The 25,779-nt window shown below is 38.1% G+C and overlaps 2 protein-coding genes across 3 annotated transcripts in view; one reads left to right on the top strand and one right to left on the bottom strand.

The window, feature by feature from the left end:
- Positions 1 to 15,249, bottom strand: part of cep104 (centrosomal protein 104) — a 33,579-nt gene extending 18,330 nt beyond the window's left edge. For both annotated transcript variants that reach the window (XR_009649208.1, XM_060882027.1), the window contains exons 1-11: positions 15,175 to 15,249; positions 13,766 to 13,892; positions 12,727 to 12,894; positions 10,928 to 11,066; positions 10,319 to 10,381; positions 8,331 to 8,407; positions 7,993 to 8,164; positions 5,144 to 5,299; positions 3,667 to 3,879; positions 2,167 to 2,373; positions 1,734 to 1,901 (exon numbers count right to left, since the gene is read on the bottom strand). Coding sequence is in view for 1 of the 2 variants with exons in the window: in XM_060882027.1 (XP_060738010.1) it covers positions 1,734 to 1,901; positions 2,167 to 2,373; positions 3,667 to 3,879; positions 5,144 to 5,299; positions 7,993 to 8,164; positions 8,331 to 8,407; positions 10,319 to 10,381; positions 10,928 to 11,066; positions 12,727 to 12,894; positions 13,766 to 13,881 (1,479 nt within the window). In the remaining variant the exon portion in view is untranslated. The remainder of the gene's footprint in view (positions 1 to 1,733; positions 1,902 to 2,166; positions 2,374 to 3,666; positions 3,880 to 5,143; positions 5,300 to 7,992; positions 8,165 to 8,330; positions 8,408 to 10,318; positions 10,382 to 10,927; positions 11,067 to 12,726; positions 12,895 to 13,765; positions 13,893 to 15,174) is intronic.
- A 194-nt stretch (positions 15,250 to 15,443) lies between these two features.
- Positions 15,444 to 24,481, top strand: lrrc47 (leucine rich repeat containing 47). The gene is made up of 7 exons (XM_060882028.1): positions 15,444 to 16,053; positions 16,628 to 17,098; positions 17,260 to 17,376; positions 20,693 to 20,808; positions 21,832 to 21,934; positions 22,318 to 22,407; positions 23,410 to 24,481. Exons 1-7 carry the CDS (start codon positions 15,478 to 15,480, stop codon positions 23,653 to 23,655), a joined length of 1,719 nt encoding a protein of 572 aa, XP_060738011.1. The 5' UTR covers positions 15,444 to 15,477; the 3' UTR covers positions 23,656 to 24,481.
- Positions 24,482 to 25,779: the final 1,298 nt, after the last annotated feature.

The following is a 25,779-nucleotide window of genomic DNA, read 5'->3' as shown; positions in this document are numbered from 1 at the left end:
AATTATGTATATATTGTTTTCAATTTCAGAGGATACTGATTTTTGAAAACTTCAATTTGGCAAATGTTACCTCAACCAGCAGAATAAACAACACTGGGCTGACGTTTTTATTACTTTCCTGTGATATTATTTTGAGACCTTATCCAGTAGTTTTTCTATTGCACCTCTCAGAAATTATACACTTTCATTAGTATGTATTTTGTGTATTTGCCAGAAGCATTAACTGCATTTGATGTAAATAAGTCATTGTGAATCTTTTATTCCTGTTTAATAAATATACACATCAATATTTGACTTTATTTGTTTTCAGTTAAATCTTGGTTCAAATTTTTCATTGACCATTTCCTAGCACTAGCTTTCCTGCAGGGATTTGCTCAACAGATGTAAATCCCTCCTAAATGCATGTCACAGCCATTGCCGGGTGTCAGAACATCAAGGATGGCGTCTCTCTGGGGGCTCATAAACATCACAACCTTCCAGAAGTTAGCAAAAATTAGCTCTTGGTGAAGCGCATTCATCAATCCTGGTTCCCCAAGAGCCATGCATGGGATTTCCCCTTTATGCTAGAGTCCCTTAAGGTCTTTTAATGAGCTCACCCTGGAGGTGGAAAAGAAAAATGGTTCCCCTGAAGACTTGCTAGCAATCAGGTCAGCAAGCAAGAGGAATAGGAGATCTGCAGAACTCCATTATGTAAACAGAGTTTGGCCCACTGGGAAATCGACAACTCCAAGGCATATAAGTGGACTGGACACCATCCGCCTACCATGCTTTCCCACAGGGTAGGTCTCCTCCTCTTGGGCATTAGTTTGCCATTAACACAAGACAGGTAATTATATGCACTGGTTACTGAAAGACATGCTGCTCCAGGGAGTTACCTAGAAACCTGGGCAGCAGCTAGGCATCACTGGGCACCTGCTCCAGGCTAACACAGCCCTTGCCAGAGGCAGAGGCAGATGTTTATATATCAATGGTATTTATATCAAATAGAACATCACATGATCATTGTTGTTCACAGAACCAAAGTTACATAGGGAACTAATGTTTTGTAAAATAATATTTGATGATGCAACTTCAGCATCAGTGTCTGAAGGTAGAAACAATGAGTCATAACCTGATTGGTCAACCCCACAACAACCTCTATACGCAACAAATGACCAAAGATGCGGTGATTTGAGATTTGAGAATGGGATTTGAGAATGGGTTTTTGCATTCATTCAAAAACAGTACAACATCAATGCAATATGAAAACCTATACTTAAATCCCATTAGTGGTTACTGGTATCTATAAATATGATTCCAGTATTTTTATCTTAGACCAACAGTACTCCCTTTGTACTGCTTTCCTTTTATTCTCCTGCAATAATACATCTGACGTGTGTGTTGTGGCTGGGAAAATGAACACAGACCGGGTTTCCCCAGAGTCGAATTAAAAATCAAAGAAATTACAATTTAGATGTGTTATTACTTTTTAACAAGTTATGGAAAGTTTTTAGTCTCAAAATATATATTAACATTGTTTTTCAACAGTTAGCTAAAACCTTTTATATATAGTAACTGAACTTCTATCAAACCCTGAAATATTTTTATTGCCCCTCTTTTAAAACCTACCAGTTCAGGTTCTCTATGTATTTCATTAAGAAATCACATAATAAATTAATAATACTGATGCTCATAGAAAACCGTTCGATGAAATAAAGACAACAGGACAACAGATACATTGAGGTCAGACTCACAGATGACACTTTATCAGTAAGTGCTTTCTTGCAGAGGAACACTGCTGCTCTCATCATGTTCATCAGTTCAGCTTTAGGGGCTCCTGGTGAAACCTCTGCTAGTTTCTTATACACTGCCAGTAAAGAATCTTCCCTACAGGACCAAGCTTTGGAGTATGCTCCAGCCACCTGGGAAAGGAAAATGCCATAAAAAAATTATAAGAGTTTCTTAGACAATAACAACACAGTCCAGTTCTAGATCTGTTGAAGAGAGCAGACATTCCCTTTGGCAATTAGGAAGTGAAAAAAAATAGTGCTATATTTTATTGTCTACCTGCTTTGAGTTATTGGTTTATATTCAGAAAATTCAGAAAAAAAATACATAATGCTCACAAAAAAGGAAGCTTATTAGCCTCCAAGATAACAAGTCATTTTCTAGGCTGTATATGCTCACCAGTCTATCTCCATAGACCTCTATGGGCAGAACAGCTTCTCTCTGGGCTTTCTCTGACAATGGCTCTGGTTCTTCAGTGACTTCAGGACTGCATGGGCTACCTGAGTCCAGTGGAGCAAGGGTTTGTCCGGCCTGAGGTTGCATCTGATTGTCCAATTTCTTCCTCAAGGCTGGTAAAGGCCTCTCATCATACGGCAAGGAGCTGACCTACAACAAATAGACATGTCCACAGTTATCCAGTGAAAGTTACTGTGAGCAGCTGTAGATCAATATCACTCAAATAGCTGCACAGAGGTATTATCTTGTTATACCGCAGTGCTGATGAATTCTCAAACCTAACTGGTGTTGATCAGGGGTGTATATAAATGTTTTTCTCCAAATACACTATAGTTTCTAACAAATAAAAACTGATTGTGACTAATGGGAACACTATTCAGGTCAGTTTTTCATGTTGTGGATTGACATTTAAAAAGGTGGAGCTAGATGTAGTATGTAAGAGTGACTTTCAGCTCATGCACACTCTTAACAGATGGAAGAAGCCTCTGTCGTCCACACACCATGCATATGATACAGATGGCAAGTAATATGAGACTGAGGAGGGACACACAAAAGAAACCATCGAGACAAAAAGATAATAGGGATATATATTAGATATTCTTAGATCTCAGTCATGATAATGTTAAACATCTAACATGCAAATATACCTCAGTCACTTTGTCTGTCTTTTTTGTTCACTGATAACACACAATGTAAATCAACAGAATAAAAAAAACATTGTCTAAGTAGAATAAACGCCTAAAGTCAAGTCAATGATATATGAGATCCCAAATCATTAAAAGGCATGTTAAGCCATTCAGATTAGGCAAAATTAAATGGTTTTATATTACACAGTGTGAGTGAGGTTCATAAAAAACAATTATTTAAATCTTAGTAGACTGAAATATAATATAGATACACATTACAGTGGATATGAAAAGTCTACATACCCCTGATAAAATGGCAGGTTTTCTGTTGTGTAAAAAAAATGAAACAGAGTCAGAGCCTTTTAAAACTTAAGATCTTAAAATAAGATCTAAAGGTGCTTCAACTAAGTATTAGTTTAGAAGTGTGGATACTTATGGAACCAGTTTATTGTATATTTTTTAAATATTTTTTCCCCTCTGAAATGATTCTTATAGTTTTCCACTTTCATAGTTTTAATAGCTTCTGAAAGGATTTATCTTGATTTTTTTTACATCACAAAAAACATGCCATTTTAACAGGGGTGTGTAGATCTTTATATCCACTGTATAACACATACAGCCATCAAAGATTTTCCAAAATACAATCTAGAACATTTTATAAGGAATCCAGAGACAATTAAATTAAAAGGCTACATGGTTTACTTTATGACTTAATTACTTTATTAGACAGTTTATTTTTGTAAAGTGTAATGTGTCAGGTCTAAAAATGTGTGTTAATGTGTGTTAATAGTTAATGTGTACTAATTCTGAGACTCACATCAATTTTTGGAAGGCAAGGTGTTGTCTGTGGTTTTGTTGCATTTGTGTTTTCTGGGATTGTTGGTTTCGGTGTAATTTGCATGTCCTCAAGTAAAGATTCTTCCTGGTTCTTTTTCTTTGTTGTTTCAGAGAGAGGCATGAAATGTTGGTGTGGACGAACACTCGGAGTGGGAACACTACAGTCTAACACATTCTCTGTAATTCTCTGGATCTGTAACAATGAAAGTAAATATCATACATTAGCCAGTAACATCATATATTAACATAAATAAAACATGCTGCATATACATAATTGGCCACTTGTTTAATGTTATGAATCCTTTAATGTATAAAATAAGTATTTGTTTATTTTAAAGCAGATCACATTGCTTAATTTTTTAAAGCTACTTATCATATTATATTTAAAATCTTAATTTCTGTACATTGGCTTATTGGCTTAAATATTTACTTGAATACTACAGAGATTTGCCAAACATTATTATGGCATTTTATACCTTTTACTGATTTGCAGCTGAATTTAATTAAATATCTGCAAACCAAGATATTTAACAGCAAACAGCAGCTATATAAAAAAGCATTCCTTCACCAGCCTTTAATTTTTTCTTGCTCTTTAAATTAAGGTGAAAGTTATAATAATTTAAGTCTTGTAAGGAGACTCTCAGGGCAGAAAGCTTGCTGGCTGTTATAAAGCACTGACACTCGAGACTCGACTCATAAGTGTTAAAATAAACATTACATGTTAAATAAACACCAGTGTGCTATAATATTAAATGCTCATTGGAACATTAATAATCAGCTTAAAAGATTGGTTTAAGTAAATGTAAAGATGTATGAAAGAAATATTTCCTAGACACTTTTTCATAGCAAAATCCATGGCACTGAATTTGAGTAATTGAATATTTTTACATGCTTGTTCTCAGTTTTGTACACCTGTGTTCATGTCTTTGCCTTGAACAATGAATTATGAGTCACCTGATATCAGCAATGATAGAAAAACATTGTTCTTCAGAGAGACAGAACCATTCACTGTCAGTATTTAGCCACACAAAGGGGACTCAGGAGTACACAGCGATATGCAGTACAGAATTATATTCTTATATTTAGAGCCATTTTTGTGCATTTGCCATTAAAACAGTAGTTCTACATTTTCAAAACCTGTTTATTACTTTTTGTTGAATGACAACAAAAAATATTAATATCTAATCCAATACTTGTTACTGTCAGTAACTATGAAGTTGCAAATATTAATATCCAATCTGCTTCTGGTTACTGTCAGGAACTTTGAAGTTGCCCGATATATTAAAAGTCCAGATAAAACTCTTCAGTGTGTGCATTGTGACTTAATTTACTGTGAAAGGAACATCATACTGGCGTATTGCCCAATCCTCGTTTGGATGCATCCTGTTTGGATGCATAACTTGTGTAAAGAGATGGGATTTAAAAAAAAATGGGATGACTTAGTAAAAAAGTCTTACCTGGCCCATATCAAGCAGGTCATGTAGCTCCAGTTGCTGGTATACTCTGAGTCTGTAGGTCTCCATCTGCTCTTTTTTCTGCTTGGCTTTGTCATAGTCCTCCCTCTCTATGGCACTGTGCTTCTCCACATCATACCTGCCCAAACATTCCCCTACCTATATCAGAAGAATCATAGATATTTAAAAAAAACACACACACATACACCTAGTTTCTACACACACGCACACAATACCATTGGAATAATTGAGCGTATCCTCTCACAGAAGACTTTCTCTTTCTTAATTTAATGAACGAGATTTTAAAACATTGATAATATCCTTACACAACATTCTTTCAAATATTTTCAGTTTTTGATATAACTAAGGTACAAAAAACAGTCACATTTGCTGTTCCTATTTGTCTTACACATAAACTGTAAGCCATCCAAATAAGTTTGGATCACAATGTACAAAAAAAATGCTGTGTGATTACTCAAACAAGGTTCTCACAGCCAGTGCACAAAAGTTATGTGGAAAATAACTCAAACTTACAGTAGAAGAATGCTAAGCACAAAAGGTTGTGATAACTGACTGACAGAAAAGAAACACACCTAAAAATCTTTGTTGAGTTACATTGTGTTTTAAACAATATGCTTTTTTTGTTTTTCCATGAGGCCTTCAGAATCAAATTCTACAGACAATTGTAAATATAGAACTAGAATGTTTCCGGAATGTTCTGTCATGCTTTCTTCTGCCCTAGCCTTAATTCATTGTTAAAAGGCTAAATATGCAGACCATCTATCGTTAAAATTCCTAGTGTTTCAAAAGACTGTTGCGCAAACGCCTTTTCAGTTGTACGTTGGTTGTTACACATGAAACAAAAAAAACAGCTTAAAAGCAGCCTTAACCTAAAGACCAAGAAATGCAGGGCATGCACTATAGATCAGACTCTCATAAGGTCAAAAACTTAAAGGGATATAACAAATAAAGTATGCTTTGTGTTTAATTTAATTTAGTTTAATTTCGAGAAATGTAAAAAGCATTAGAATGAATCCCTACCTGAAATTGTATTCTAAACTTAAAGATGTTAAAAGAAGTTATTTCTAAATAGTTGAAAAATAGATGTAGGATTAAACAATGATCTGAAATCTAATTAATAGATAAACCTTTGTTGCTGCTGAGAACAATATACTATATATTTTTTTCTTCATGAATAAAGCCTGCTAGACAAGTAAAGAACACCAATCAGGTTGTAAGCACAATCTTAGGTGGAAAAAAATAATGGCCCATAACCACAGGTAGTTTAGCAAAACTCCTACACCACTATGAAGTACTTGATACAACTGCAAATGTGTTATTTTATGGAAGATGAGCTGCAATAGTAAAAGAGAATTGTTTATAATAAAAAAACAGAAAAGAATTATGCTGGCACTGGAATGTAGGTACATGTAAAGAGGAACTGAACTTCTGAGAAGCTTCACTGTGGTATGATTATAAGATATGAGCAACTTTTGAAAAAACTAGTTGATAAGATGATTGTGAGATTTAACCCTCCTGTTATCTTCTTCTGCATTCCTATGCAAATTAAAGTATAAAGTATATATGATTTTTGTAATATTTGGTATAATAAACCTAATTTATATACAAAAATGCCTCATTTTTTAGTTAAAAAAAAAAACAGAAATTTTGAATTATTTTCACTATAGAGGCACAAAGGTTGATGAATTATTACAGGCTGGTATATTTCAAAGCCAGGAGATTGTTTTGAAACCATTTCGACCATTTATAATGTCAGCAAATAATAAAACCTGTTTTTCCAGGTCAAGTTGACTTGAATGCTTATAAATCATAAATTCTACAATGATCACAATACTGTGTGATCAGCCTTATATTTGTGAACATTTTACACTTGTAATATCTATTTTGCCCACCAGATGCCATCTGATCACCTAAAAACGGGCTACACACACACTCACACACACTCACACACACACACATATTCATTCATCTTCTACCGCTTATCCGAACTACCTCGGGTCACGGGGAGCCTGTGCCTATCTCAGGCGTCATCGGGCATCAAGGCAGGATACACCCTGGACGGAGTGCCAACCCATCGCAGGGCACACACACACACACTCATTCACACACACTAGGGACAATTTTCCAGAGATGCCAATCAACCTACCATGCATGTCTTTGGACCGGGGGAGGAAACCGGAGTACCCGGAGGAAACCCCCGAGGCACGGGGAGAACATGCAAACTCCACACACACAAGGTGGAGGTGGGAATCGAACCCCCAACCCTGGAGGTGTGAGGCGAACCACACACACACACACCACTCAAAAACATGGCATAATTTCTTGTGAATAAAACTTCCTTTACACGTCTTATGCTTTTTATTATATTTCATTTATAAACAATAAACCTTACTGATAAATGTCAAACATTAGTCAGCATATCCCCAGGTCAAAGCTGACTGATGCAACTAAATTTATAAATAAGAGAGAGGAAACAAATATGATTTGAATATGAAAACACAAAGTGTGTGTGTGTGTGTGTGTGTGTGTGTGTGTGTGAAGCTTGTTGGTAGATCAGATATTGCCCCCAGCTGGACAAATGGATATCACAAGTGTGAAATATTTACAGACTTATTAATGAGTAGCTTTTGTTTTTTCTGGAGGCCCAATGAATTGCAATGCCCAATGCTTGTGTGTGTGTGTGTGTGTGTGTCTGTGTGTGTGGGATCATGTTGGTAGATCATATTTTGCCCTCTGCTAGGCAAAGGCATATCACAAGTGTGAAATATTTACAAATGTGTAGCTTTTTTTCTCGAGGCCCAATCATTAATTTATGCTTCAGGGAAAATTACCTTCTGTAGATCTGCTATGGCCTGTTTGATCTTTTTTGCCAGATGGTATCTCTCTAATCGGACCATTTCTTGTTTCTTATCATCCAGTAGGCGAATGATGCGGGCAACCTCAGGATCCTGATACATGTCAAACGCCAAGTCATCCAATGGCGAGATAGACTCATGCTTATACCTGCAGACACAGAAAATGTCTTAAAGAGCTGTAAAAATATGCAAATGTTTTTTTTATTTTATTTGTCTCAAAATAAACCCATCATGCCCAACATAAAAGACCCACATTAACCAGAGTTAAAAAAAACACAGCAAAATAAAAAACACAAACACAACAGAACTTTTACCCTGAATAAGAGCCATCCAGTGATGAGCTGTGCTGTGTGCTGCTAATGTACTGATCAATCAGCTGATCTCTTTTTGGCTAAAGGAAAACAAGGGAAAAGTAAAAAACATGGGTATAGATATTGTTCCTGCCCTTATAAAAATCACAGTTTGGAAAATAGATGTTACATCTGAACACATCTGTGTGGTAACTCAATAGTAATATTCATTCATTCATTCATTCATTCATTTTCTACCGCTTTATTCGAACTACCTTGGGTCACGGGGAGCCTGTGCCTACTGTATCTCAGGCGTCATTGGGCATCAAGGCAGGATACACACTGGACGGAGTGCCAACCCATCGCAGGGCACACACACACTCTCATTCACTCACGCACTCACACACTACGGACAATTTTCCAGAGATGCCAATCAACCTACCATGCCTGTCTTTGGACCGGGGGAGGAAACCGAAGTACCCGGAGGAAACCCCCGAGGCACGGGGAGAACATGCAAACTCCACACACACAAGGCGGAGGCGGGATTCGAACCCCCAACCCTGGAGGTGTGAGGTGAACGTGCTAACCACTAAGCCACCATACCCCCTCAATAGTAATATAATCCATATAAATCCATAGCCATGCACTGTAAATATAAAAGTATGTGCAAAATGTTTTAACAGTTTAACTGGCGTTATTATTATTATTAATATTGCTATTATTATTATTATTATTATTTTTTTTTTTTTATTGTTCCTAAATTAAACAGGAAACAAAATCTTTCTTTTTTCAAGCATTTAAATGAGTAATATCCACATACATGACAGGTTATGCCCATGTTCACTATGTAACTTTATCTTATGTTCTTTGTCTCTGTTGCTTTGTATTTAATTTTTTACCTGGTGGATGAACAGGAAATTCATTTCCTGTAAGCATTATATTTGCATTTATGTCATTTGGCAGATGCCCTTATACAGAGTGACTTAGGTTTTTATCTCATTTTTAAACAGCAATTTTAAAATTGAGGTTTAAGGGCCTTGCTCAGGGGCCCAGTGGTGGCAACTTGTTAGACTTGGGATTTGAACTCACAACCTTCCGATCCATAGTCCTTAACCACTAGGATACCACGTACCCCATAGAGGTCACAAGCCCATAGAGTTCACATCACTATTATTGTTATAATTATAACCTTCTGGTTCAAACATTGATGAATGCAAATATTATAACTGACCAAAAATAAAATAATGTTTTGGAAGACTTTTTATATCTGTGTGTCACCAGTGCAGTAGATTTGCCTGCTGATGTGCTGAAACTGCACTTGCCACTGACCTTATTCTTTTACATAGAGAGATTACCAGAACAATGAGGAGGTTATTAAAGAAATAAAAATAGAACAACAAAGAGTTAAGTGAACACAAGAAGTGCGCAGTGGCTCATGGACTCATCAATGTGCACTTTCATCTGGTTTCTCTCAAGTCAACTTGTGTCAGCTTGTGTCATAATTGTCGACTGTAATAAAATCATTCAGAAGCTAAGGAATTTTGAAAGCTGTATTTGGTTCACATAGTGGCACAGTCTGTAACTAATATTCAAAATTAGACCTTCAATTTGTCACTTTTCTGGTTATCACATCCATACTGTATCTATCTGTCTGGTGTGTACGTTAGTGATGCGCGAGTCAGGTTTTTTTTTGCAAACCGCAGGTCCTGCTTTTATGAAATTATTGGCCCGCCCCGGCCCGCTCCACTGCAAAGTTACAATTTCTTTACCCGCCCCAACCCGGCCCGCGGGTCACCCGCTTTTATTAAATTATTGGCCCGCCCCAGCCTGCCCCGCAGTAAAGTGACAATTTCTTTACCTGCCCCAACCCGACCAGGACCCGCAGGTTACGAGACAACCCACGCATCACTAGTGTACGTATATTTGGGGTTTTGCCACTCTGATTATTATCTTAAGCAATTTGCACCACCTGGTGGCAATGAGGTGTATTTTATGCTTTGACTTGCACTTACTATTGGGGTGCTATCGTTGCAGTCCACTGGGTCACCTAATATATTTATAGCCACCAACGCGACCTGGAATTAGAGGGAGAGAAAAAAATCATGAGGGATTATATTTCTTTCATTAAACATGAACGTAGTAGATAAATTGCATCAGCAGAGAATTTGGTGCAAGTTCAAATCTGAATTGATTTCCACATGTCTGTTAATTGTAAATCAAGATTTTAGTTGCAGTCATACTGATATTGTTACTGCAACACTGATAATAACAAACTACAGTCTTTCTTGGGTAATACACTGCATCATGGGAGTCCAGGAGATATTTTTGACTGTGTTTTTATAAATTTTGCTATCACACTAATCAAAAGAAAACAATCATTTTGATCAAATGAATGTTGGTCGATATTTTCATATAACATGACAGAATATCCAGTTGTTTGAATATATCCTTACTTGCTAGATAAATTCATCCAGAAGAGAGGTGAAATACTCTTTTCAATACTTATTTGACATTACAAAATCTACAATCATTACTAAATCTCTAATTTCTCTCTTTGCCCTCATCTTTAAAAACAAAGGCTTACAAAATAACAGTGCATAGTTTCTACTAATAGCAGTTACCTGGTTATAGATGTTGTGCTGATTGACATGGTTTTTGTGAAAGGTAAGCTTCAAATATGTTCCAACAGCATCTACATGCACCGACTTCAATTCTCGTGCTCTGAAACCGGTCTTCTCATTAGTGGACAGTGACACGTACCTGCATAGTACATGGGATTAAGTAGTGCATAAGGTCATATACAAAATATCTCAATGCTTTATTGATTATTGAGAGAGAGAGAGAGAGAGAGAGAGAGAGAGAGAGAGAGAGAGAGAGAGAGAGAGAGAGAGAATTATAACTGTCCAGATAATCAAAACAGCAGACTCTACATTGCCGTAAAATTTCAAAATTCCCAACCAGTCTGGCTTTAAAGCAGCTCATTCCACAGAGACAGTGCTTTTGGATGTCTCTGAGAAACTACATGCTGCTAGATCAGCCAAACGGTCATCCGTCCTTATCCTCCTTGACCTTTCAGCAGCGTTTGATACGGTCAACCACAAGACTCTCTTGTCCACCCTCAAGAGTCTTGGGATTTGCGGATCAGCTTGGGAATGGTTCGCTTCCTAGCTGGAAGAACGCTCATATCAGGTAACATGGAGGGGAGCGACATCTTCTCTTGGACATACTCGCTCTCTTGGTGAAGTTATTTCCTCACATGGGTTCTCTTACCACTGCTATGCTGATGATACACAACTTATCTTCTCTTTCCCACCCTCAGATACCACAGCTTCTGACCGGATCTCAGCATGTCTGGCAGAAATTTCATCATGGATGACTGCTCATCAGTTAAAGCTCAATCCTAACAAATCTGAACTGCTGTTCATCCCAGGTGATTCATCCCCAGGTCATGACCTTGCTATATCCCTGCACAACAATCTGATCTCCCCTTCAGCCACAGCTCGCAACCTTGGGGTAACCATGGACAATCAACTGTCCTTTTCCTCTCATGTTGCTAACGTGACTCGCTCATGTCGGTTTCTTCTCTACAACATTAGAAGGATTCGGCCATTTCTGTCCACACAGGCTGCTCAAGTACTTGTTCAGTCTCTTGTCATTTCAAGACTGGATTACTGCAACGCACTGCTGGCAGGTCTACCTATTAATGCAATCCGTCCTCTGCAAATGGTCCAAAATGCAGCTGCACAGCTTGTTTCAACCTGCCAAAGTTCTCGCATACCACCCCGCTGCTGCGATCCCTCCACTGGCTTCCGGTAGCTGCACGCATCAGATTCAATACACTGATGCTGGCCTACAAAGCCAAAAATGGACCAGCTCCCTCTTACCTCAAAGCCCTCATCACTCCTCGCACTGTACCCCGTACCCTCCGATCTACCAGCACTGCTCGACTGGTTCCACCATCTCTCAGGGTAAGAGGCAAGTATACTACAAGATTCTTCTCTGTTCTGGCACCAAGGTGGTGGAATGAACTTCCCCTAGAGGTCCGGACAGCTGAGTCACTGGCTATTTTCAAACGGCGGTTGAAGACCTACTTATTCAGGAAACATATCAACTAGCACTTCTTTCCCTATCTTTTGCATTTATTAATAAAAAAAAATAATTAATTAAAAAACACACATTTGACACTTTTTCATTGTAATTTGAACAATGTTTTAAACTCATGGTATCTTAAGTATGTAACTTAGTGAGCCAGCATTAATGTATCCAATGATAGAGATTTAAGCACTTATGTACGTCGCTCTGGATAAGGGCATCTGCAAAATGCTGTAAATGTAAATGTAAAATATTCAAAATTACTGTTTTTATTTGTCCAATGCTAGTCTGAGTATGAGGCATTCAGCAGTGTGTTACAAAAACTAACCCAAGTCTGTGGAAGTGCTGAAGGTGCTGGGGAGAAACTGGTTCTCTGTCCCCAATGTGAAATTCCACCTTGGCAGAGATCAGGTACTGATGAGCCAGCAGCTGCAGCTTCCTGATGTGACATCTCTCCACCATCTGTAGTGTGATCTCCTGTGGGAATGGACAGAACCTGCACACAGCAACAACCACCCAACAAGATTAATGTGCACTGCCAGGAACACTGTAAGACATTTCAAGATGGTTAAACTTAAGCTAACCTGCTGTAAACACAACTGGAAGATACCCTTTGTGTCACCTTTACGGCAAGTTTAATTTTTTAAAAACTTTTGAACTTCAGTTTAATATCCAAAACTTGTCATGGCAATCAGAGTTAAAGAGAAGAAATAAGTTGATGTAATTTAATAATGCATCACATTTTACAATGAAAATGATCATGGCTAAAAAAAAAAACTTATAGATTACACATATTTATTGTATGGTCTTTTATGTATCATTTGTACACTATTCAGGCCACAAACTTCAGAATTTTACAGTCTCACTTTTACATTTTACAGTCTCACAGTCTGGCTTTCAGTGCTTTCTTGTTTGCAAATATTTGAGAAACTTTGGAACACTGAGACCCAATGAGCTTAATGCAGCAGTGTGAAGACATGGGACTGAAAAAAGAATAAATGCAATAAAAGATTTTTACCCTTAGTTTACAGAAAAGGTCTGTGGATAGTCATAAATGTAAAAGTATGGGCAATGTGACATTACATTGTCATCAGTATTATAGGTGCTGCTACTTCCATAATTTTACATTAACTCTAGAACTGCATCAATTCGTTTATAGCTTCAAGCTTTCCTTATCATACTTAAATACTATTGCATATTATCTGGAGTAATCAGTTACCTCTTTTGGTTAATACTGCATAAAATCTTTGAACAAACATTCGTCCTTTGGAGCTTTATCCCACCCCTGCTTACCATATCTAATTTCACTGACATTTAATTCTGTCATCATGCTGATAAACTCACTGATTGCCCACAGAAATATTTACCTGGCAGACCTCCAGCCATTGATGGTAGGAGCATGAACCATCAACTCTCTGGCACTGTAATTCTCCTCATGACCAGACCAGTTGATTACAGTGAATCTTATCTTACGTGGCATCATGCTCCTATGTGCTGTTAACAGAAAGACAGATCCAGGTGATGATGGCAATGATGTCTGTAGAGCTTTGACCAGTCTTATCCATAAAGATAATTTTTTCCTAAGACTAAACAATCTTCAAAAAACAAACAAACTCTGTTGATATGCAATATAAATTTAAAGATCCATATACAAAGCCCTTTCTCAAACCTTTTTTCCTGGATAATAACTTCAATAATGACCCTGTATTCAAAGACGGGGCAAACAGGGAAGCTGCCTCAAGTCCAGGTCAAGTACAGCCCAGATGGCTTTAGATGTCCATTGACATGCAGAATAAAAGTGCTTAGAATGGGGACCTTTGAGCAAACTATGATAGTGAGAAATGTTGGTCTATGCATCGTTTGCACAGATGGTATAAAAAGTCTAGACATTCCAGTTTAAGGTGTGATATGAAAAACTGAAACCAAGAAAAATTATATCAGATCTTTGATCGCTGCGGGGTGGGGTGGGGGGTTAGACAGAAGCTCTTTTGACATATAAACACATCAATCTCTAAAATTTCCCCTTAAAGCAATATAACTCAATAACGAAGACCGGGTGGAAACCCCTAAAGCACGGGAAGAACAGGCAAAGTCTATCCACGAAGGTTGGAGACGAGAATCAAACCCCAAAACCCTGCTGTTGTAAGGTGAACCTGATAACCAATAAGACTATACACAGTTATTGTATGCACATTTATACAGTTATGTATTTGGTCTAGGATCTGAAAAGGCTAAAGCCTAATAAAGCTTTAATTCATAATTCTTTAAACACAACTTTAAAAAGGATCCAAATGATAAATGCCTGGATAATAAATAGAGGAGAATTTAAAGACTAATGGCGAGGTCACTGAATTAAAAGGTCTTTTCAATGTCATGACAATGTGTAGTGTTTATCCTTCACCTCTGTGTGTCTGCAATAACCTGGAGGCTGAAATGTTGTGATTTGTTGGTCAGACATTGTTAGTGTTAGCAACGAGCTGTAACAAAATGGCACAGCAACCACAATCCCAGCCTTTAGTTTTGTCTAAACTATATTGCTGCATTCTGCTCCATTTACAAATTTATCAAATCAGTCGTTAATAGCAGTTGGATAAATCGTCTTTAGGTAACACAGCTAGCTTTAACCCTAATAATGGGAGAAAAAAAACAGCAACTAGTGTCAGTGCTAAGTAGCTTATAAATAAACGGCAGACACCTTACACAACCCTAAATAAAAATATAAGCTTTCTGTATATATTTACAAACAGACAGAAAAGCGGTTTTCAAATATATTTACCTAAATAAAGTGACAACTTGTTAGTCCTGTGTCATCTCCATAACCACTATTTGACAACAGTGAGCTTCGCGCATGCGCATTCTGTGTCTCATAGGGTATATGTATTTTTCTGGACTAGTTTTACATTTTTTGCATTGTATATATATATATAGATATTTATTGATGAATATAACATTTCAGCGGTGTTCTGTAGTTGCCACTACTTTATAGCACTTAATTTAAAATAAGTAATTAGGAATAAATCCCCCAACTCCAGCGGAAGCGTTTGCTTTCTCTTTCCGGTTTTGCGTTTGTTTTGGCAGTATGGCGGAAGAGAAGTCGGCCGTGTGGCAAGAAATTGAAAAAGCTGAAAAAGAAAGCAGACGAGAGTTGGTTCTTCAAGGCGTTGCAGTGGATGAGAAAATAAAGACAAGCTCTGGGATTCATCCACGACTTTATTCGCTGAACCTCCTCAACTACCTAGAAATCAGTCAATGTCCGAGTCTGTATGAGATCCATGAAAACATTAAGAACCTGTGTCACCTGCAGAGCCTCATCCTCTGCAGGAACAAGATCTCATCAGTACCTAAAAGTATCGGAGAGCTAAAGTCGCTGAAAGTCTTGGACTTGTCAGTGAACGAGCTGCAGGTTTTACCTGAGGAGATTTGTTCACTAAGTGAGCTCACCACGCTGAATGTGAGCTGTAACAACATCGCTGCTCTTCCGGACGGGTTAAGCCGGTGCACCAAGCTGTCTAGCGTCAACGTGGGGAAAAACGCGCTGGTTTGTCTTCCTGAAGGCCTTTATTCCTCCAAACTGGAGTTACTCAATACTGTCATAGCGTCAGAAAACAACATCGAGCAATTAAGCAATGACATCCACAACCTACCGTCGCTTAAGGTCTGTTATCGTCCTAATTCAGTTTAATTCTAGCGCTTATGAGTGTACACATGGTCATTCACATTAATAACGTGCATAATTATAATAAAGCAGCTTTAAAGAGCTCTGGATGGCTTAGATCCCCGTTTAGTAAATCACAGGTAACAGAAAATTGATCAATGTTTCTTCCTCAGCTGTTTTATTTTTTTCTTTCTTTTTATTAAATATTTTTTTAAACAAATCCAGTTAATTGTATATATCAGTCTTTTCTTTTTCTATTCCTTATTTTTCATTTTTATTTATTCCTTCCTTTTCTTCTTCCCTTACCTTACTGTCTGTCTGTCTTTCTTTCATTATTTTCTTTTCTGATATATGCCTGATTGCTGTTTGCACCTGGTAGAGGGAAGAGAAAGTGATTTATATATTTGACCCAATTGGCTTATTACGTTGTTAGCAATTACCTTTTAAAAAATGAAAATTAGTAACCAACGCATTGGTGAATATTTATAGATATTTTTCTGATACTCCGGTCCAGAGAATATTTTTTCATTATTGAGCTTAATACGCTTATAATTTAACCAATTTCTTTTCTAAGGTGTTGGACCTTTCCAACAACAAGCTTAGTGAAATCCCATTCGAGCTGGCTGACTGCCCCAAGCTGAAGGACATCAACTTCAAGGGAAACAAGTTGAAGGACAAGCGGCTGGAGAAGATGGTGAATGGCTGCCAGACGAAGTCGGTGCTGGAATACCTGAGAGTGGGGGGACGAGGGAAAGGAAAGGGCAAGCAGCTTGATGCAGATGGTGCTGAGCAGAGTGACCGGAATCGTAACGTCTCCAAAAAGAAGAATGCTGCTAAACAGAGGGATAAAAAGGGGGAAGTGGATGCAGTGGATGAGTTGCAGAAAATGGTTGTTAAAATCCTTCATGTATCTGATTCCTCCTCTGCCATAACGGTTAAAGTCTCCCCTCAAGTGAAGGATGTGCGTCCATACATCGTTTGCTGCATAGTCAGAGGCATGAATCTGAAAGCAGGGAATGCGCTTAAGAGGTTCTTGGTAGCTCAGGTAATGAAATATTGTAAAGATGACCAGAATAGCTCAGCCTCAATATTGTTAAATTGTTAAATGAAGGAAGCTATTGCTGACATTATTTGTTTTGTATTGGCTTTTTTAATATTTATTTTTAATGTATTTTTTTTTTAAATAACCTCTTATGTATTCTTTAGACCAAACTTCATGATGACATTTGTGGCAAAAGGACAACAGCTACTATTGCAACTCATGACCTGAGCTCACTGAAAGGCCCTCTACAGTATGATGCCAAACCTCCTGATGTTCTGAGGGTATGAATGGAAAAAGATGTTTCTCTGTGTGTGTGTGTGATTCAGTGTGTGTGAGAGTGATTCATTTACATTTACAGCATTTGGCAGATGCCCTTATCCAGAGCGACGTACATAAGTTCTTAAATCTCTAACATTGAATACATTAATGCTGGCTCACTAAGTTACATACTTAAGATACCATGAGTTTAAAACATTTGTTCAAAGTTACAATGAAAGTGTCAAAGGTGTGGTTTTTTTTTTTTTTTTTTTTTTTTTTTTTTTAAATGCAAAAGATAGGGAAAGAAGTGCTAGTTGAAGTGTTTCCTGAATAAGTAGGTCTTCAACCGCCGCTTGAAAATAGCCAGTGACTCAGCTGTCCGGATCTCTAGGGGAAGTTCATTCCACCACCTTGGTGCCAGAACAGAGAAGAGTCTTGTAGTATATTTGCCTCTTGCCCTGAGAGATGGTGGAACCAGTCGAGCAGTGCTGGTAGATCGGAGGGTGCGGGGTGCAGTGCGAGGAGTGATGAGGGCTTTGAGGTAAGAGGGAGCTGGTCCATTTTTGGCTTTGTAGGCCAGCATCAGTGTTTTGAATCTGATGCGTGCAGCTACCGGAAGCCAGTGGAGGGATCGCAGCAGCGGGGTGGTATGCGAGAACTTTGGCAGGTTGAAAACAAGCTCTCCAGCTGCATTTTGGATCTTTGCAGAGGACGGATTGCGTTCATAGCTAGACCTGCCAGCAGTGCGTTGCAGTAATCCAGTCTAGAAATGACAAGAGACTGAACAAGTACCTGAGCAGCCTGTGTGGACAAAAATGGCCGAATCCTTCTAATGTTGTAGAGAAGAAACCGACATGAGCGAGTCACGTTAGCAACATGAGAGGAAAAGGACAGTTGATTGTCCATGGTTACCCCAAGGTTGCGAGCTGTGGCTGAAGGGGAGATCAGATTGTTGTGCAGGGATATAGCAAGGTCATGACCTGGGGATGAATCACCTGGGATGAACAGCAGTTCAGTTTTGCTAGGATTGAGCTTTAACTGATGAGCAGTCATCCATGATGAAATTTCTGCCAGACATGCTGAGATCCGGTCAGAAGCTGTGGTATCTGAGGGTGGGAAAGAGAAGATAAGTTGTGTATTCTCAGCATAGCCGTGGTAAGAGAACCCATGTGAGGAAATAACTTCACCAAGAGAGTGAGTATACAGGGAGAAAAGAAGAGGAACAAGTACTGAGCCTTGTGGGAGAGTCTGCGTGGAGCAGATGTCACTCCCATCCATGTTACCTGATATTAGCGTCCTTCCAGGTAGGAAGCGAACCATTCCCAAGCTGATCTGCAAATCCCAAGACTCCTGAGGGTGGAAAAGAGAGTCTTGTGGTTGACCGTATCAAACGCTGCTGAAAGGTCAAGGAGGATAAGGACGGATGACCGTTTGGCTGATCTAGCAGCATGTAGTTTCTCAGAGACATCCAAAAGGGCTGTCTCTGTGGAATGAGCTGCTTTAAAGCCAGACTGGTTGGGATCTTGGAGGTTGTTCTGTGAGAGAGAGACAGACAGTTGATTATAGACAACGCGTTAGAGAATTTTTGAAAGAAACGAGAGAAGTGATACCGGTCTGTAGTTACTGATGTCTGATGGAGCAGGTTTCTTTAGGATTGGAATAGCCCTTGCTCTCTTGAAAGTAGTTGGTACCTGACCAGATGCTATCTCGCTATTGCGAGATGGTCTGGAGCATAGTGGAAGGGAGTGGATCCCTTCCACTATGATTCACACTGATTCAGTGTGTGCTTCCGCGTGCGTGTGCTTCTGCGGGCGTCTGTGTGTTTGTCAGTTGGTATTTCCTCCTCTGTGAGGCCCAGATATTGACATCCCACCTTTCTTGTGACTACTTTTTGGTTGTGAGGACCTTTGCCCCAGTCCTCACAAAATTATCACTTATTTTCTTGCCCTTTGTATATCCTCTGATGTTATCAAGAAATACACACTAGGTTTAATTTGCTTTTCATTTTATACATAACTTAATAAATAAAATAAACGTCATTTTTACACTACAGATGGGTTTTATTACACCATTTAGATTTTGGGTGGAACTTTATGGCAAAAAGAAGAGTCTGTTTTTCAGATTTAAACTCGCATTATAGCCTTTTGTAACCAGTGAAGGAACAGTGTTATTCAATCATAATAATAATCATTGAGTAGGTAATCTACCTTTACTTAGTGTGTTGAACTCTTGTAACACTCAGCTTCAATACATACTGAACATTTACCCAAGATTATTGTTCTACATTAACACTATCTCCTGTATCTCTCAGGCCTTTATAACATGTTGACCAACTTGATTTTTGTACCCGTTGCCTAGCCTCTGATATTATCAAGAAAAACTCACTAGTTTTGTAGTATGCACTTTATAAGTAAAACCCATGTAATGTTTACTCTATGGAGGGTTTTATTGCATTTTTTTAGCTTTTAGAGGGAAAGTTGTTTTATGGCAAAAGGAAACTGTTTTTTTTTTTTTTTCTGTTCTATGATTTGATTTGTCACGTTTATATTCAAATTTTAACCTTTGTATCCAGTGAAGAACTTTGATATTCATTATGTTTCAGTGGGTAATATGGATTTAGTGTGAGGTAAATGTTAGTAGAGTGTGTTGAAGTTTCAGTGTCTTCCCTTTCACCTCTACAGTACCTCTCCCTTCCCCCTAGGCCATCACCACAAAGTCTAAGCCACCTCTCTGTCACCACTTCCCCCAGCAACTCTGCTGCTGTGATTCTTCTGCTGTAAACCTCAATTCCCCCCGGCACAGAAATGTCTGTGTTACTGTGTGCCTTTCTGTGCCTGGCTCTATGTCTGTGTGTCTGGTCAGAATTCATTCACAATCCACACACTGCATTCACAAGAACTAGCTGCAAAGATGCATGTATATTTTATGCATCTGCTATGTAAGGCTGTTTTTATGAATGGAGTGGGGTCTAGTTTCTAATCCACAAGTTCATTAGTGTTGTGGTTTGTGGCTTTAATAATACACGAACTGTGCTTTCACACTGGTCACTTTTGTTTGAGTGGAACGTCTTTTCATCACTTCTTGACAAGCACCAACAGTAAAGGCTTTGTAGTGCTTCTTTTATACTGCACAGACCTTTCTAATGCCACAATAGTCTAGTACTCCTATGTCCTAAAAGACATGGGCAATGTGCTACCACTGCTACTCCAACAACGCACTCTCCTACAACACGTAATCCAATTCAATACTGGTAATATTTATACACACCACTCTAGTTTTTTATTATTGTTCTCTAAAATGTTTCTCTCTTTCTGTGTGTATATGTATATGGGGGTGTAGATAGTTCCTTTGGGTCGTAAGGAGATGAAGGCTGGTGACCTGCTGAAGATGCTCCAGCAAGAAGCAGATGAACAGAGGAAACAGAGAAAACGTCAAAATGTGTCAGGTCTTCACAAGTGAGTTACTGTACACCCAGGTTGTGTTCTGTGACAATGTCTACTGCAGTTGATTCAGTACTGATTTCTGTATACATACATACTGACCTACTATATCTGCAATGCTGGCATTTTCAAGTGACATAATAATCTCATAAAAACCACAATGTTCAGTACACTTAAAAATAATTACATGCTGCTTTCTTCCATTTTTAATTCTGACAGCTTATCCATGCCAGTCCCATTACCTTTCGACATAGCACAGTGTCTGCTGACTCAGAACTGCAGAAGCTGTAGAGCATTGGGTATTTCTTACCTATTGGTACTACACCTATACTGTTCTGCTTTTTGCCTACAGTATATTAGGGTAGTAGGGATACTGAAACACAGCTGTTTCTATTTTTTATTTATGTATTTATTTGTAGGGTAACAGGTTTGAGTCCTTAGCCATCATGGGAAATTGGTTGTGATTTTACAAGTTAGTTATCATTTGTAGACATTTGAAACTACCCTTTGTGTTTCAATATTTGTTTATTCAAAGAAAATATTTTTTTATGAAATGTTGAAGTATATACTTTTTTTGCACTTGATCTTGTGTTTGGAAATTACACCTTAAACTTAATATAATTAAAATAGCATTTTGAATATATTGAGGAAAGAAAAGAGGTAAAATTGGTAGGGAAAGATTGTTTTTATGCAAGTGATTTCTTTCAGGCAAGGTACAAAGAGAATAATAAAGGTAACATTTAACAATTGGATAACATTCATTCATTCATTTTCTACCGCTTATCCGAACTACCTCGGGTCACGGGGAGCCTGTGCCTATCTCAGGTGTCATAGGGCATCAAGGCAGGATACACCCTGGACGGAGTGCCAACCCATCGCAGGGCAATTGGATAACATATTTCTTATTTTTCAGCGGATTGTGTAAATTCGAGAGCTTTTTTTCCTCTAGCTTTTGTTGGAGGAGTGACATGATTTGTACTTAATCTTAATCAATACATTTGGGGTAAAAGTTCATTCCTCATTGATGCTCTCTCTCAGGTACCTTCAACTGTTGGATGGAAAAGATCATTACCCTTGCCTGGTTGATGCTGATGGTCATGTGATCTCATTTCCTCCAATCACAAACAGTGACAGGACAAAGGTAAGCTGATGTAATTCTGTAATTATAGATGGGATATTACAGGGTGTGTGAACAAGTGTGTTAAAATCTTAATTACATGTTAATGATATAGATTACTTATCTTTTTAATGACTTCCTAAATCGATGGTTTTACTTTTCTTTCACTCACCAAACGGTTTATGCTTCAGGGTAAATTCTTAAACTAACTTCATTCTGGTTTAATCTTAATAAACAGTTTGCCACTGTAAAACAATTACTGTAATTTATTAGCCACCTTTGAGTTCTTATAAGAAAGCAGACGTTCTGCAGTGATGTATCCAACTAAAATGCCCTCAGCCCCAAAGGACATGCTTTTTTTGTTATATAATAATTTACTACTTCTCATCTTTTTTCTCTCTATCCAGATAAAAAAGACAACCAGTGAGCTTTTCCTAGAGGTCACAAGCTCTACAAGTTTACAAACCTGTAAGGATGTCATGGACCTGCTCATTATAGTAAGAATCAGTAACACTGCATGTTTAAATGTTGCATTTATGTACACTGAGGAGTAACAGTGAGAAAGGATGCACCACTTAGGATTATAGTTTATGCAACCTGTTGAACATTATACCATATACTTGTATATAAGTAATGCACAGATGCACACTTGTCAGATGTGGTTCAGTGTTTATTTGTTCAGTCTTATTTTATTTTTTTAGTTGCATATTTGAATTTATTTATTTTTAAATGTATTTAATGTATTATCACATGTACAATAGGTTCTGCTTTACATAAAGGGATATTCTCAGACTTATTCCTAACATGTAAATCTGATGTGGTAACTTTTATTTATTTATTTTTTTTTGTTTTCTTTTTCTCCTTCTTCTTTATACTTGCCTTTAAGTGAAAAGTGTTTGTCTGAAAGGGAGGAACTCAACATTTGGCTTGAGTGGTGGCTGTGAGATTTCTGCTCTGATAGAAACAGAACCTTTTGTCCTAACTTGCTGCATCAGCTCATTCCTGTTGAATATTTAACAGAGAGCAAAATGTGATCTCGACTTTCTGAATAATGAAGGTTTCAGTATAGTATAGTCCAGCAGATAGACAGAGGTGTAGATAGATTGCTAGATAAATGGGTAGATAGATGTATAAGTAGATACATGGATAGATTTATTTTGATTAAGAATATTTGTATAAGAATGTATTCATACAGGAACTAACAAAAACGCATTGAAACCCATGGGATTAAACCGTTCTTCTATTCACAATAGAAATAAGCCTTTGTAAATGTAGCCCCTTTTTTTTGTAAAATATATGTAATGCAAAAAGTTACATAGCTTAAATGTACATAATTGGAAAAGATTTGATTTGTATATTTCTATTATTTTGCCTGAATTATTAATTCCTGATTGGATCAGTAATTTATAATGGAATTAATGAATATTGTCATTGCTGGTTTTCATTAAACCGGTTTAAAACTTCTCATTCTTCTAACTGTGCTTTGTTTGTCTTTTAAGAAAATGGCAGAGCTGAATAAGTTTACCTTTGACAATAGAGAGGAGCCCTGTTCAGATGACGAGACAGGCACCGCCTCTTACCCAGCGACAGACTGCTCGGCCTCAGCTGAATTGAGTGTGGTGCAGGTGAAGGTGGTGGATGAGGAGGGCAATCTGAAGGTCTTGTATCCATCCAAAACTGACCTGACCTCTGATGTCAGCCATCTGTACATTATCCGGCAACCAGCTTCAACCGAGAAGCCATGAAAGCTGTGTTAAACTATTAGCTGTATAAAAAAAGACCAGCATCCATAGATATACTGTACATTGTCAGTTACTTTCGTACTCAGTGTTAAGCAGTAGTTATTATCAGGTGTAAAAGTTTATATCTGCATGGTTTCTAATTCCACTCACTGGTATTAAAAACATGCTCCATTTTATGATTTTTTTTGCTCAGTAGCATAATTCCAATGGCACATATTCTGTAAAAAGACAAGAATACAAAACAAAAATGAAAAAATTTTATATTTTCACCATGAGAGCGGCACAGTACTGCTGGCTCATAGCTTCAGTTTCCCGTATTTGATCCGGTGCTCAGATTACTGCCTGGATGTAGAGTGTCTGAGCAGGTTTTCTGGTATTCACCCACTTCTTAAGAATCATGCTTGTATTAAGAATCATGCTTGTCTGTAGATTGACTAAGAGAAACAGAATGTGTGTGCGTTGTGCTCTGTAAGCTGATGTCACTTGCTCCTGGGACAGGATCCAGGCTCCAGGCTCCAGGCTCCTTGCAACATAAAGCATTTACTGTAAGTGTGTGTTTTGTGTAAGTCTCTCTGTCTCCAGAAATAATTTAAAGAAGGACATGAGACGTGGTTAAACAGTTTCACTAAAGCTTTACCTTTTATAAGGTATTATAGTTTTCTGTTTACAAGATCTTAGTTTTTTACTAATTTGTACTTAATTTCTTTTTTTAAATGGTTTATCCAATGCATTTCACCCTAGTCATTACAAATAGAATAAAGCAACAGCTACAAGTATGAACAAACAATCAATTAAGCACCTATCACTTAATAAATTGACTTAAAATCCATTGCTGACTGCTTCTTTGTTTTTCTTTTACTGTTTTAACTATGAATGCCAGATAATTTAACAGAATCACAGCAGTCAAAGCCAAATTATATTTTAGATGACTATAGAGCTTGTCTTTCAAAACTTTATATAATTCCTGTTAGAGTTCATCTTACAATCTCACAAAGCCACACAGAGACTGAAAATCTAATGATCTTCCTTCTTCTTAAAATACGCATCAAAATCTTTGTTTAAATGGGAGGAGGATCACAGCTCAGGTTTGTTTGGTGATTCATGGTTCACTGTGAAAGCACCGGATAAAGTTACAGATCAAATGACTGGCAGCGGCGTAGACACATGAAGCTGATAGGGCAAGAGATATAAAACGTGAGAAGGAAGCTCCAGACATGACTTTGGCTCGCATTATGCCACCTAACACATCCTGACTATCTAAAGATATATATTAAATTTATAAACAAGCTATGAGGGCCATTCAAGCAGCTAATCATCTAATAAGGAAGCAAGCCTGGGACAGAAAGACAAGATGGACTTGGAACGGACCTGATGAAGATCTAGAAGTCCAGGTGGGTCATTTTAAACAGCTTGACTCTGCGAAAGAAGGCAGCCATTCTGCTTACCAGTTTGCACCTGTAGCGTTGAATGGCGCTTCTCAAATACAGGAGAAACAAAGCAGCAAACCTCAAGATTTCATCCTGAAACCTCGACAGGTCGTGTTGCAAAACACACAGGTACATAAAACTAAAGAAGAAGATGTGAACACGCTCGACATAAGCAACTCACTGCCTCCGATATGTGGTTCTAGAATACGTACGGTACGTGGTGCAAAAAGTTGTATATCGAATCAACATGCCTTAGAAACTGGTACAAAAGCAGGCGTATCATCTAACGGTGCGAGAAGTGTCAGGACATTAATATGTAGGCAAAAGGAGCGAGCTCAGTTAACCAGCACAGTGGACATGATCTGCAGAAGTCTGGCACCATTCAGGGTGACTGATCGCACTCAGGACTCAGAGATTCCACCTCTACAGCGAGGAAAGAAGAAGAGGGCATGGATGAAACCTTCAGCTATGACACCTACCCATTCCAGGGGTCATCTAGGTTTCGATAAGAAGAACCTGAGCTCTAATGACAGTGGAGTGATAACAGAAAGGATTAAGGACTCCGTGAGCGTGTGCGAGACCAAACGGCACTCGCAGCCTCTCTCAGATTCGGCCATTGAGACAGAAACTCATAGCTCACACAGGAGGAGAGGAGAGGAGAGGACCAGAGGGATAGAGGATGAAGAGGAGGTGTATTATA

This window comes from Tachysurus vachellii, chromosome 11 (assembly GCF_030014155.1).
Source record: "Tachysurus vachellii isolate PV-2020 chromosome 11, HZAU_Pvac_v1, whole genome shotgun sequence".
NCBI lineage: Eukaryota > Metazoa > Chordata > Actinopteri > Siluriformes > Bagridae > Tachysurus > Tachysurus vachellii.
The sequence above is the reverse complement of the archived record's forward strand: the minus strand, read 5'-3'. Positions and strand labels throughout refer to the sequence as shown.